Source organism: Helianthus annuus, chromosome 8 (assembly GCF_002127325.2).
Source record: "Helianthus annuus cultivar XRQ/B chromosome 8, HanXRQr2.0-SUNRISE, whole genome shotgun sequence".
Lineage (NCBI taxonomy): Eukaryota > Viridiplantae > Streptophyta > Magnoliopsida > Asterales > Asteraceae > Helianthus > Helianthus annuus.
Genome location: NC_035440.2, coordinates 15,161,539 through 15,176,441, shown reverse-complemented (window position 1 = coordinate 15,176,441; position 14,903 = coordinate 15,161,539). Strand labels below are relative to the sequence as shown.

At 38.6% G+C, this 14,903-nt stretch overlaps 1 protein-coding gene and 1 long non-coding RNA gene across 7 annotated transcripts; both read right to left on the bottom strand.

The window, feature by feature from the left end:
* Nucleotides 1–416: 416 nt before the first annotated feature.
* Nucleotides 417–1,322, bottom strand: LOC110869639 (extensin-like). The gene has a single exon (XM_022118878.1). The coding sequence runs from the start codon at nucleotides 1,320–1,322 to the stop codon at nucleotides 417–419; it is 906 nt and encodes a 301-aa protein (XP_021974570.1).
* An 8,043-nt stretch (nucleotides 1,323–9,365) lies between these two features.
* LOC110872204 lies at nucleotides 9,366–13,123 on the bottom strand. Of its 6 annotated transcripts, XR_004864727.1 has the most exons (8): nucleotides 12,981–13,123; nucleotides 12,673–12,906; nucleotides 12,440–12,522; nucleotides 12,247–12,333; nucleotides 11,840–12,176; nucleotides 11,253–11,402; nucleotides 11,039–11,127; nucleotides 9,371–9,832 (listed from the first exon to the last, which is right to left on the bottom strand). It is a non-coding gene; the product is annotated as an uncharacterized LOC110872204 (long non-coding RNA). The 6 variants fall into 6 exon arrangements; XR_002554279.1 differs by having other exon boundaries at nucleotides 9,366–9,832; nucleotides 11,253–12,176; XR_002554283.1 differs by having other exon boundaries at nucleotides 9,366–9,832; nucleotides 11,253–12,176; nucleotides 12,247–12,312.
* Nucleotides 13,124–14,903: the final 1,780 nt, after the last annotated feature.

Genomic DNA, 14,903 nt, shown 5'->3' with positions numbered 1-14,903 from the left:
GAGATTTGAATCTTTTTAAACAGGTTCTACCATATTGGCCAGGTCTTTAATATGACATTCAAGCTAGGTTTTACCTTTTTAAGATTCTTATTATTAAAATGGTAAATTAGATTAAAAATTGCTACTTTTCATTTATTCGTATATTATATTCATGCATATAATTTAAAAATGAAAAACTTAAATTAACCATTTCAAATAAAATTAACTAACACGAGTTTGCCCTAAACGGGACTTTTACGCAAATAACATACCCACGCAGGGGCTAAACTAACAAACAAACCCACGCAGGGGTCAAACAGAAACAAACAAACCCACGCAGGGGTAGAACAGAAAGGAAAAATATGCCCACGCAGGGGCAGAGTACAGAAATAAATGTCCTCGCAGGGACATGATTAAATAACTAGCAAACAAAGGATTTAGTAGTCCTTCTTACTTTTTCCCTTGATTAGATTCACCATCTTCTTAAACATCCCACGATTATGCCGACGATCTTCCCGTAATTCATGCCGCATTTCACGTCGCACATCATTTATCCCTTGAAGGATTTCTTGAACTTGTGGCGGCGACATCATCGGTGCCGGCGGTGGTGGCGGATAATGCGGTGGTTGAGGAGGCTGCGGCTGCTGATATCCATATGGTGGGTATCCATAGGTCGGTTGTCCCGTAGCCCAGGGACCTCCAAAGGTACCTTCCGGATTGAGAGAGTTGTAGTTCGCAGCTACCCAGTAGGGATCCTCTGTAAAGTTATAACCTGTGGGGTACGTCTGTTCGAAGGGATTATAAGGTGCCGCACTAGTATAAGCGGGGATCGGGTTTCCGAAATCCTGCGGTGGCGGTGGCACGATTGGCGCAGAAGTTACTTCTGAGACGGGATGTGAAGACTCTCCCATCTCTGGTTCTTCGTGAAGTGGCGAGTACCGACTGCTACCTGAATGTGGAAGGGTGCCGATGCGTATTCCCCCTCGTGTGGAAATCCGTGCATTCGTTCGTCTCCGACTTGGAGGCGGGGGAGGCAACACCGGAGGTGGTGGCGGCGGTGGAGTGACCGCGACAAGTCGGGAATCCCCAGAAGGATTTTGCTGCTGCTGTGGCTGCTGTTGCTGCTGCTGGAGGTGCAAGGGAGAGCTGTGTTGCGGCTGGTGCAGGGGAGAGTTATGGTAACTATGGGTAAATGCCCAGTCGTACTGCCTGAATTTCTCCTCAAAGCTGTCGGGACCATTGTATGGTGATCCCACAAAAGGTAACCCATCAGAAATCTCGATAGGGTGGTTCGGAGTTCCAGATGGTGGCATTGAGGGATCGGTATCTTCATCGACGTCCATCGCATTGTCACCAGGAAAATGGTCTTCTGGTCCAAGTGGGTTAAAACACATAGGCACATCAAGGTAGTCAGCGGGGTTGAACAGGCCTTGGAAAACAGGTGATGGGTGGTCAAAGGGTGATTGGTGTCCTTGGAGAGGAATATAGGACTGGTGAGAGTTGTGGGGCTCATTTTCTGATTGAGGCCCAAAGGAGTGTGGGATAGAAGGTGAGGTACTCAGTGAAACCGAGTGCCTTGCGGGTTCAGTAAAAGACCTCCACAGATTTTGAGCATCTGTGTTATGGGAGCCTGAAGGTGTTCGCCTGTGCGAAGGTCCGGCTTCATGGTCGTTTGGGGCTACATATGCTCCTTGTCCCCTTCCTCTTCCTCTCATACGTGGCGGCATTTTGTGAACCTGTCAAAAATCAAACAAGTGACACAACAAAATATATATATAAGACAAAGCTAGAAAATAAAACAAATTTTGGATATTTCCTAAGTTCTTTGTCTAGACTCGAGAATCGAGGAATGTGCAATTGTGTAACTGAGATTAAACACAAAAGGCTAGTGTTTAATTCACTCAGAGTTGGCTCTGATACCAACCTGTCACACCCCTAATTTCCACATGTCACCGGTGGGCCCGGTGGGGAGTATAGTGACGTAGTTGGCATCATCATAGACAAACAACACAATATATAAATGCACAGCGGAAGCAAAGATAGATTCATTTCAACTTTAATAGAATGTAATATCAAATATCACTAATAGTTGAAACGGATCCACAAGCGGATCAAAATAAAAATAAGATATTGTTCAACAGATTTATTGTCATCCAAGCTGGCGAGACTTATTGTGGACGCTCTAGAAGACAGCCAGCCTATTACGTGTAGTACCTGCACTTAACCTTTTGGGAAAAATACGTCAGTTTACACTGGTAAATACAATTTAACTGACTCATTTTGAAAAGGTTGAAAATTGATTTAAATGCACATGGCATAAAAATATTTTTATAACTTGGGATAATTATATTATATAATCTTGTAAAGGATTTACATGTTACTTATACGTTCAGTAGCCCGGTTCGTGCCGGGTTAAAGATCAATTGACACACCACAAAAATTGAGTTATACACTTGACAGGTGTACGCCTACACCCCGTGCTCAGGTCGTGGCTATCTCGTAAGATAATGCCGAGGATATCCGGGACATGGTCATTAACCCCCCAAAGGCATTAAGCAATAAAACACAATCAAAACAAGGCATCTCAATAAATTTAACCTCTATTCGATTAAAGAATTCGATGCCGGACCAAGCGGTATTTTATATACCGTATCCCAAGCCCGTATAGGGAAAATAAGTTAAAAGTATTTACCTTGGTAAGTATAAATCACAACTAGCAAGTGAAGGTAGCTTTTACTGGTTCTTCTATTCTGGAACAAAGGTTTATATAACCTATTAGATTCCTAACGGATCTTTATTTAAGCCTAAGCTTAGACCGGTTAGTTTAAAGGACGATACGGTTCAAACGCACGATTAAGCGAAGACCGGATAGAACGTGATTTAGACCCGACAAGCTTGGATACTTGTATAATATGGGTATGCTAAATACATTCTGGATTTTGAGACAAAAATGATAATGTTTGACCCGTTTCGGTCAATTTATGCAAACTAGTTACATAAACCGAACCGAACGCTAAAAGAGCGTTACGGGTAGCCTTAAGAGTCATATGCAAGTTTCCTGAGATAATATGCCTTAAATATGTTATAATATCAGTAAGATAACTTCTATTTTGCCCCATACGGAATTAAACTCAATTTATGCCTCATAAGGGCATTTTGGTCATTTAAAAGATTATAAAAGAGTTAAATTTGTAATCTGAGTTACAGGTCTGACTTATGCAGTAAATATACTTAATTTAACATATTATAACAGTAGGGTATGACCCATATACGAAACTTATCATTTAAAATCAAACTATGCACCTTAGGGGTATTTCGGTAATTTCACAAGGGCTAAAAGTGTCAAAACTGGAAACCTGAGTTCAAAAACTTATACTTACTGTTATTTTATAAAAATATACTAAAAATATCAGTAGGTATCAACCTTATATGTTTAATATGGTTATAGTGCATACTAGGCGTTAAAAACGCTTAAAAAGGCGATTTAGAGCCGTTTTCGGGTTTTCAAAAGAAAGCTGATATTTTTATATTTCCAGAATGCTCAAAATAATTTATTTAACAAATAAAATCAGTAGAAAAAGGTTTGGGGTCAAAAAGATTTATAAAACTCATTTTATGGCTAAAAAGGGTAAATTTGGTATCTACCGAATTAAACTTAGAGACCCATGATACGATCAGCCAAAAATTAAATAAAAATCTTCAAAAATCCCAAAATATTATATAACATCAGTGGGTAAAAAGTTTGATATAAAGAAAATGGGCTTAAATAGGTTATACGCTAATTACGCCGTTTATTTAACATAAAGCTTTAGATTTACGATATTGAGCATAACTCTAAATCTGGACCCCCAACTGATATCAAATTTTTGGTGCAAGTTTATAAATCAGTAACAAAGGTTTCTACTCTTTCACTTTTTCAAAAATCACGTTTTATAGCAAAAAGGGCAAAATAGTCATATTTAAGCATAACCGGTAACATGCATATGAATCGGACAAGTGTTGAACCAAGTCTTAAAATCTCAGAGAGTTGTACATATATAAAAATGGTCCAAAATAAGCTCTAAGGCAGATCTCAAACATGCATGCACGGATCCGAATCGAGAATCAAAGAAAAAGTCATTTTATAAGGCTTTCGGTTCCGATCCGGGTTTAAACTGAAAGTTGTCGAGTTAATCATGATAAAACATGTTCTTACATTAATTATGCTAAATTTTGCGAAAACACATTCTGTTGACTTTTTAAGAAAAGCTTTGACTCGACAATCATCATGCTTAGAGTGAGAATCTGAAAATACCCTTTTGAGGGTTTGTTACCTACATAAATACCAACTTGTAGGTACTTTCAATTCGAGAAATGACTAAGCCATTTTTGTTTAATCGAAAAGTCAAACTAAATTTACGACGGATTGACTTTCGGTTGAATAACTAAGCTAGAACGAATTTGAAAGAGTTATGAATACTTACAAGAGTCCTAATAACAAGTAGAAAGCCCTATGAACCCTTGATGATGACCAGAGAGCTCCAGAATTGCTCTTGTGAATTTTTGAGAATGCAACTGTTCTTGGTTTACTACTTCAAGACCCTTTTATGCAGATTTTGGTGAGTTGTGAGGCTGCCACAGAGGTCTAGGGCGGTTATAAGATGAATACAAGTGCCCCTAAATGCATGTAAGTTGATTGGTGAGGCTTTAGTGTGGGTAACAGCTGGTTACAACTCGGAATCAGGCCCTTAACTGCAATAACCAGATTTCTGTCGCTGGGCAGGCCTCGCGTCACGCCTAGGGCCCTAGGTTAGCCCCATCTGATCCTCAATCTCTTTTAAAAGTTGAAGTTTTGATCCTTGGTCCTTTGTTACGAGGTTTTGGCTATCAATCATGCTCATTAGACCCTCAAACTTGATTTTTATGGTCCTTGGGACATTTACAAACATGGTAAAGTCCTTGGTTAACTTTGCGCTCACCCGAAAAGTCATGAAATTCGACGTTGACGCATTTAGCCCTTCGTGCACGGTTTTGGTCATAACTTTCTAGTGAGTATATTTTATCATTACAAAGCTTCGGGTTTGCCAAAAGATCACTCGGAGGTATAAATTCAACATGTTGACACGTTTAGCCCCTGTAGTTTGTAATTCCTCACTTTCTTACATTTTCCGCTTCGTATGATCCATGATTTATCCGCTTAGGGTTATAAGCACCATGTAGGGTTATTGTAGAGCCTATTTTTCCATTGTTGACACTTTGGACCCTTATTTTCCATAGTTTCACTGTTTGACAACTTTAGTCCCTCTAAAGTATGTTTTCGCATATCCAAAGCCTATGCCACGTGTCAATGCATTATTGGACGCAAATTCCCGAGGTGTTACATCCTCACCCCCTTAAAAGAAATCTCGACCTCGAGATTTACTGGAACAAATGAGGGTATTTCTCTTGCATCGTGGATTCTACCTCCCATGTGTATTCGGGACCTCTACGGGCATCCCATTTGACCTTAACAATAGGTATATACTTCCTTCGAAGCTTCTTCACCTGTCGATCCTCAATCGACAATGGTTTTTCCACAAACTTCAAGCTTTCATCAATGTGTATATCTGTATGCGGTATGACCAGTGATTCGTCAGCGAAACACTTCTTCAGATTACAGATGTGGAACACATTATGTATACTACTAAGCTTTTCCGGTAAGTTTAGCTTATAGGCAACTGATCCGACGCGTTCGATAACCTCAAAAGGTCCTATGTATCTTGGGCTCAGCTTACCTTTCTTACCAAATCGCATCACTCCCTTCCAGGGTGATACCTTAAGCAATACTTTGTCACCTACTTCGAAGTGAAAAGGCTTACGCTTTGGATCAGCGTAGCTTTTCTGCCTATCCTGGGCAGCTTTCAAGCGATCGCGAATCTGGACGATCTTGTCCGTGGTTTCAAAAACCAAATCTGGTCCTGATAACTGAACTTCTCCTACTTCTGCCCAACAGATGGGTGTTCTGCATTTCCTACCATATAATGCTTCGAAAGGCGCAGCCTTAATACTAGTATGGTAGCTATTGTTGTAGGAGAACTCTATCAATGGTAGGTGGTTATCCCAACTGCCACCTAAATCAATCACACATGCTCGAAGCATGTCTTCCAATGTTTGGATGGTACGCTCACTCTGTCCGTCTGTCTGCGGATGGTAAGCCGTACTAAAGTTTAAGCGCGTACCCAAAGACTGTTGGAAACTCTTCCAAAAATGAGAGGTGTATCTGGTATCTCGGTCAGAGATAATCGACACTGGTACACCATGTAGAGCTACGATCTTATCCACATACAATTCAGCTAACATGTCAGAGCTGTAAGTTTCCTTAATGGGAAGAAAATGTGCTGACTTGGTTAGCCTATCTACTATAACCCATATAGTATCGTTTCCCTTCCTTGTCTTGGGTAATTTGGTGATGAAATCCATTGTCACCATCTCCCACTTCCACGTGGGAATTTCAGGTTGTTGAAGCAAACCTGACGGCTTCTGATGCTCAGCTTTGACTTGCGCACAAGTCAAATATTTAGCTACATGCGCAGCTACAGACTTTTTCAAACCAATCCACCAGTAGTTTGCCTTCAGATCCTGGTACATCTTATCAGCTCCAGGATGAACGGAATATTTGGAGCTGTGGGCTTCCTGGATGATAACATCTCGAAGTCCCCCGTAAACTGGAACCCATATTCGTCCATTCAGTCTTAGCGTTCCGTCCTTGTCATAGGATAACTGCTCCTCAGTTACTCCTAGCTTTTCTTCAGGATAGTTAGCTTCCAACACAGCTTCCTTCTGTGCAGCTAACACCCTTTCGTTCAAATTATTCCTTATTTCTATGCGCTTGGCATTGATTCTTATCGGCTTTACTCTTTCTTTTCTGCTTAAGGCGTCAGCAACTACATTCGCCTTGCCTGGATGGTATCTTATCTCACAGTCGTAATCATTTAAAGTTTCCATCCATCGTCTTTGTCGCATGTTCAATTCCTTCTGATTGAACAAATGTTGAAGGCTCTTGTGATCCGAATAGATTACACATTTTGTCCCATACAAGTAATGTCTCCAAAGTTTCAATGCAAATACGACGGCACCCAGTTCCAAGTCGTGGGTGGTGTAGTTTTTCTCGTGCACCTTTAGCTGTCGTGATGCGTAGGCAATGACCTTGCCTCTCTGCATGAGTACACAGCCCATGCCAGTGTGTGATGCATCGCAATACACCACAAATTCTTCCATACCATCGGGCAATGTTAATACTGGTGCATTGCTCAACTTCTTCTTCAGAACGTCAAAGGATTCCTGCTGCTTAGGGCCCCAATCAAACTTGATCTTCTTACGTGTCAACGAAGTTAGGGGCGCAGCAATCCTTGAAAAATTTTCGATGAATCGCCTATAGTATCCTGCCAATCCTAGAAAACTGCGAATCCCGGTAGGTGTCTTTGGCTCTTGCCAATTCATAACTGCTTCTACCTTAGCGGGATCCACTTGAATACCATGCTCACTTACCACATGTCCAAGGAATTGGACTTCTCGAAGCCAAAATTCGCACTTTGAAAATTTGGCATAGAGTTTCTCATGATGTAGAAGTTTGAGAATACAACGAAGGTGTTTCTCGTGGTCAGCCTGGTTCTTTGAGTAGATAAGGATGTCGTCAATAAAGACGATGACGAATTTATCCAGATAAGGCTTGCAGACGCGATTCATGAGGTCCATGAATGCGGCTAGTGCGTTAGTGAGCCCAAAAGGCATCACTAGGAACTCGTAATGTCCATAACGAGTCCTAAACGCCGTCTTGTGTACATCTTCATCCTTGACCTTCAGCTGGTGATAGCCCGATCTCAAGTCGATATTTGAAAAGTAGCTTGCTCCTTGTAACTGATCGAACAGATCGTCGATCCTAGGCAAAGGATACCTATTCTTTATAGTGACTTTATTAAGCTCGCGATAATCGATGCACAGACGCATCGATCCATCCTTCTTTTTGACAAACAAAATCGGCGCTCCCCAAGGAGACGAGCTAGGTCTAATAAAAACTTTAGCTAACAGATCATCTAACTGCGCCCTTAACTCCTTCATCTCTGTTGGTGCCAACCTATATGGTGCTCTCGCTACTGCGCCGCACCCGGTATGATGTCAATTCGAAACTCCACTTGCCTATCCGGCGGTAAGCCAGGTAGTTCTTCCGGAAACACTTCAGGGTATTCCGAAATGACAGGGATATCTTCAATCCTTGGCTTTGGCTCATCAACAGTAACTTCTACCATGTAAATGACACAACCCTTCTGCAGACATCTGGATGCCTTGAGCATGGACACTTGCTCAGGCAATCCATGCTGGGTATCTCCTTGGATAGTGAGTGACTCACCAGACGGAGTTTTAACTACTACTTGCTTTCTGTTGCACATAATCTGGGCTTGGTTGTGTGACAACCAATCCATACCTATCACTATATCAAAACCGGCTAGCTTAAAGGGAAGTAAGGATAATGGAAAAGAGTGATTCCTAATGGATATAACACATCCATCTAAAACAGTTGAGGCGGTTTCTATGGTTCCATCAGCTAATTCCACCTCATACTTCACACTTAAGGCTTTTACAGGTAATTTCAACAATTCACAGAACTTATTATCTACAAAAGACTTATCTGCTCCTAAATCAAACAATACTCTAGCAAAAATATCGTTTACAAGAAAGGTACCTGTAATCACGTTGTCATCTTGAACTGCTTCCTTAGCGTCCATCTTGAAGACTCTTGCATTGGTCTTCTTTCCATCATTGGCTTTCTTAGCGTTCTTTGGGCAATTAGACTTTATGTGCCCTTTCTCCTTGCAACCGTAACATGTTGCATCCTTCAGACCCTTACACTTCAAAGTCGTATGATCAGTAGATTTGCAGATTCCACAGGGTCTCGTGTGGGACTGCGCACTACAAGAAAATGAAGCTAATGCAACCCACGTAAAAGGTTGCATTAGGCCTTGAAAAGGTTGCATTAGGCTTAATGCAACCTTTTATCAAGGGCTGCATTAGGTGAAGTTGCATTAGACCTAATGCAACTTTTTTGTTGGATAATGCAACCTTTTTTAAAAGGGTTGCATATTCTATTCAAATGCAACCTTTTTTGACGCAACTTTTTTACATGCTAATGCAACCTTTTTTAACACTTAGATGCAACCTTTTTTAAATGCTAATGCAACTTTTTAACACTCAAATGCAACCTTTGCTACATTTAAATGCAACCTTTATTTACATCATATGCAACACTTTTATAAGATTTTAGTTACAAAAAATGCAACCCTTGTTTCAATCAAATGCAACTTTATAACATTATTGTTTGAATTACAAAAAATTCTATTAATATGCAATAATCACTCAATTACACAACACAATAACATAAATAAAATAGATAATACTAAATCATAATCTAACATAGTGTAAAGTCAAAATAACAATTTAATCAAAATAAATTTTTAATTACAATTATATAAAGTAACAAACACCTCTACTCATCTCTAGGATATTGAAGTACTCCAATAGGTAGCTTTTCTATAATATATTGCAATAGCTTCAAAGTTCGATCGCTTGTTGTCAAAATCTTTCTACATAGCTTCTACCTTAACTTTTTTTCCTTCGATGGTCATCTTCAATTTCTTTTCGCATTTCAAGCAATTGTGTCTTCTCAACTTAAAGCTCCCTTTGAATGTTTCCATAAGTACACCCGGAATCATGTATGGTTCCTCACCGCCATCCATTTTCTTCATCATTTTTTAGTAACACGACTCCCGTAAAGTCGAACATCGCCATCATACTCCTTATTCCACCAAATCACTTCCATTTTGTAGTTCATCATTTGTTCCTTAATAAAAAGAATAAGAAAATATTAAAAAAAAAACAGCAACCAATAACCTAGAATTATAAGTTGCTTGTTGAAAACAACAGCCAAGAAACAAGGCAAAAAGAAGATAGCAAGAACCATATATTACATAACCTATAGTAATACCCCTGTTTTTTTCTAATTTCAGAGATATGTTACGATGTGAAGTTATATATACATTTTACTATCACATCGAAGTTGCTAAATGTCAACTGATTCGAACCATAGAACAAAAAAATTGACTTTTACAAGTCAACACATAATGGATCTATGATACTTTCTAAAAAGTCATTTATCGTCGCCTAACCTTCATAAATGGTCATAGTGCTTCAGATCAAAATGAGTTTCAGCAAAAATCAGTAATGTTAAAGCAAGCCAAATACTTTTAAAAAATATGTAAAGTTTGACACAAAGAGAACCATGAATAACATCATATATATAATCTAAACCATGTCTAACAGTCATGTTAAAATATTGTAGTTCTTACTTATTAGGCCTTTCAAAGATAACTGATACCTGAATAAACGGACTGACTCGTTTAGGATTCAAAAAGATCAATACATGTAGGCCAGGGTTAAAAATACATGTAATTGGTTTACCTGTAGCATTATCAGTCTGGTTATACGGTATGAAATTTTAAATTTGAGTGCACACAATTAACCCGATCTAGTTTTAAGGTTCCATATTTTTGTCTGTTGTATAACGGAACTCGTAAAAAATAATGAGTTGCAGACTCACAACTAAAAGGTAGAAAGACCACATGTAAAGCAATTACCTAACTACACAAGAAAAGAACATACTGATGTATAAGCTTCTTTAAACAATTTTAAAGCAGATAACAGAGTAAAAAATAAAGGAAAGATATACTAGTTTCTTTCATCCTCTATTGCATAAACTTTTAGGGTTTTTGCGGTCTATATTTTTATATCATTGAGAATAATCATTTTATCAAATTATCGTTTAAAGAACACCCTCATATTGTAAAACTACAAAATAGGAAATGACATTTTCCAACCCATACGCCTACCCGACCCTAAACTCGAGAACACAATATGTAATATAGTTCAGGTATCAGCTACACTTTCAAACTAAAAATGCCCATTTAAGCCGACCCGAATAACTAGAAACCCAACAACACCCCTAAAAGTTCTAATTGATAACAAAAAGTACAAAAAATTGATAACTGACCCGTAAACATCTACTCTTCTTTAGCAAATTCCCACTTTGCTTATCGTGCATCCTCGCATCCTTAGGTTCTTCAAAATCTTGTAATCCATCTGCACTCAAAAACATAATCTTTTTGTATAAGAAAATCAAATTTTTGGGTTGTTAATGATTTGGCAAGAGCAATAACAAAATTAGTATCAATAAAAAATATTAATGTATAAAAAATAAGACAAACCTCATGAACCATCAATGAAAGAACGATGATTGTACCAGCAAAAAAATAGAAATAATAAAACTTTTTATCTTTATAATAAAGCCCTTCAAGCCTATAAACCAATTCTTTCCCCTGTGAACCACCCATGGTTTTAAAATTGCTTCCACCTTCCTGCAAATCTTACATAGAAATAATAGCATCATAGTTTGTATTTTGTACAACATGGACATGGGTATTCATGGTTAGGGGTGTAAACAAGCCGAGCCAAGCTATATAGGGCCGCTCAAGCTTGGATCATTTGATTGAAGAGAGCTCATGGTCATTAAAGCTCAAGCCTGGTTTATGGGTAGCTTTACATGTTTGGGCGCAACTCCTTTATTATATATTATCAATATAATTACTTTATTTGGACATTTTGTAATTATTTACATATATATTAATAATTATAGTTTTTATATAAAAGATAGTATATACTATTTAATTAACTTTATCTTAATTCTCTATATACTAATAACTATTATATAGATATATCAAATAATCATTATAAAAATAAAAAGCTTGTTTAGGCTCGCAAGTAGGCTCAAGCTCGAGCTCTTTTATGAAATTACCGTTGATGAAAGATTAAGCTCGGGCTCAATTCAAGTTATCAACAAGCCGATCTCAAGTAGCTCATGAGCAACTCGACTCGTTTGCACCAGTAGCGAAGTATTCACTGTTATTAAAATTAAATGCTATACACAGAGATTTAGATCTCTGAACTTCATAAATTAGAAGTGTGTTAGGGCCCTCTTTTTTTTAAGAGCCAACAGAATCAATCTCAAGCACTTTTGGGGCACCCGCTGGACAAACGAAGTATTCCGAGAGTAACCCGAGTCCACCACCAATTCCGAGCACTTTAGGGCCCTCTGTTTGGGAGGGAGTGAGATCTCTCTCTCTCTCTCTCAACTGTTAAAGATTCTCACCGTTCAAAAAAATAAATAAATTAAAAGTGTGTTATAAATCAATGGATGAATACCTGCTTTTCGGAAATTGAACCTCCATCTCCATTGTTTCACTTTGTATCTCTGTAGCCTCAATCCCTCTGGTACAGATTCATGGTAACCTGTCTTAGTTGTCTTAGTTTCTCTCTTTATTTCCAGTCATAATTTGTATTACATAATGCAAATTGAGGGCCCTTAAAATTAAGGAAGCAGGGGCTTAATTTGTACCTGAATAAAGCTCCTCTCTTGGTTCAACCAAACAATCTTTTCTGACATCATTTTGAATTGATTCACACAAGCATCATTCAAAACTGATTTTTTGAATAACATGACAAACGAAAAAAATACAGGTGATAAGCAATGTTTACACTTAGTTGAGTCTGTTATAAAATTGTTCAATTCACATTAGTTTTCTTCGGTATAGTATACAACTACCAGAATGAGCATGGATAGATCATTACCTGGTCCTTTTAATAGAAAAAAAGGTTCTGAAAGTGGGTGTGTGGTAAGATTCAGTGCCTTATGGATAGAACCGAGGTCGATTGAGTGCATTAGAAGACATCACTTCCAGGAGCCTACACCCGACTTCGCCTTCCCCTTTCTATGCTATCCATAATGAAGCGACCTAAAGTCGACTCCAAGCGATTCAAAATTTTTGAGTATATGATGAAGGTGATTTCAAGATCCTTTCTAACCTACACGTGAAATGAATCTTCAGAAATTAGGGCACCAAATATCAACCAGTTTATAATAATAAAAAGTTTTGAACCTGACATCCAGATTGAGAATGAAGAGGCTGCAAAAAGGAGGATGAATGGGCATCCTCAATAGGTGGTTAAAGATTTGGGAATCGATCCAGATTTAGAGGGAGAGTGGGAGAATCACACCCGGTTAAATTTGGGGGTGGGGGTGGGGGCGGGAGGGCGGAAATCTAAAATTTTGAGATTGAAAAGAGATGGAAATAAAAAATACATGAGTTAGTAAACTGACAAAATGGTCATGAGGTTTGGTTAGGGGCGCAAACGAGTCGAGCGGCTCGCGAGCTACTCGGGATCGGCTCGAGAATAAGCTTAAAGTGAGCTGAACCTTATCGAGCTTGAGCCGAGCTAGTTATATTTCTATATGTTTTACGCCTCAGACTAATTTTTGCGAGTTAACAAGCCGCGACGTGCGTGTGTGGGTCAACGTTTTTACGTGTACTTTTTGTTCGGTTTAACAGTCTCGTCGCAAAGCATTGGTCAAAAATACTAGTTAATAACTAAATATTATATTTAGTTTTTTTAAAAAATATTATATATATATATCTATACTATTTATATGTGTTGTATTACTTAAATATAAGTGGAACAACCCCAAATCTCCCATGCTTTGCGTAAACTAAATATAATAGTATAAGTGATTACACATGCTGTAATATTGACTTATTTTTCCTTTAGTTTTTTTATGGTATAGGTTGGAAGCAAAGGACTAGTTGGTGGATGATTGGGTGCAAAGATAACGAAATAATTTGGGCAATGGTGGATCATTAAAGCCATTGAATATCTTTTAAACATGCAGTTCATTGTTAGTCAGCAAGATCTATAAATGTTTATGTTCTAAATTAGAATGTATATGTGTTTAGGGACTGCAACGCAAAGTATCAAGTTCCAAAGTGAAATGAACAACTCAAATGAATGGACAATGAGCTAAACTAAGAATTTCGCAAAAGAAGACAATTGTTGTTAAATCATATAATAGAAAAAATCAAGAAGTTCATGTTTAACATAAGTGTTAGAACAAGAATATGTTTATTGCAAAGAATTTGTGAATTTACTTTTAGCAATATAATCTTTTAGTATAAGATTAACAATGCAACCCTTGTAATAAAAGTTGCAAATTTCAATAAAATTGGTAACCTTATAAGAAAAAGGTTGCAAATTCAAGTAATTTTGCAACCTTTTATGAAAATGGTTGCATTAGATCTTCTAATGCAACCTTTATGTCCAATGAAGTTGCATTAGGGTCAAATGCAACTCTTTTGAAAAAGGTTGCTTCTAAAAGGTTGCATTAGGCTTATTTTCTAGTAGTGGCGATTTCGACTCTAAGCGACATTTCCCAAAATGATTCTTTTTGCAGGTTTTGCATTTGGGCTTATCCCCTGATTGTTGCCCATCTCTCTTAAATCCCGACCCTTTCCTGTGGTCGTTATTCCCTCGGTGTCTCTTCTCCGATCTCCGTGAGGTATCGTCCTCACGCTTTCTCTTATTCTCTTCCGAGTTCCTAAGTGCTCTCAACCTGACTACGTCCTGGGTGAGAGAGAGGGATAGATCAGCTACTGATCTGAAAGTTGTAGGCCTCGATGCCTTAACACTTGCCTTAATCTCAGGGGCTAACCCCCCAATGAAACGGGCAATCCTTTTCGGCTCTGGGGTTACCAAGTATGGAATCGATCGAGATAGAGTATTGAAAGTGGTGAGGTATGCCTGGCAGTCTAGATTCTTCATCACCAAAGATACGAAGTCTGACTCGATCCTTTCAACTTCATGTTGTGGGCAAAAATTCTCTTTAATAAGGGTTACGAACTGATCCCATGACATACTGTAAAGTGTGGCCTTTCCGGCAGCTTGTAAGAGAGATTTCCACCACGCCAATGCGTCCCCTTTGAACGGTTGGGATACGTACTTCACTATATCCCGATCAGCATACCCGCTGA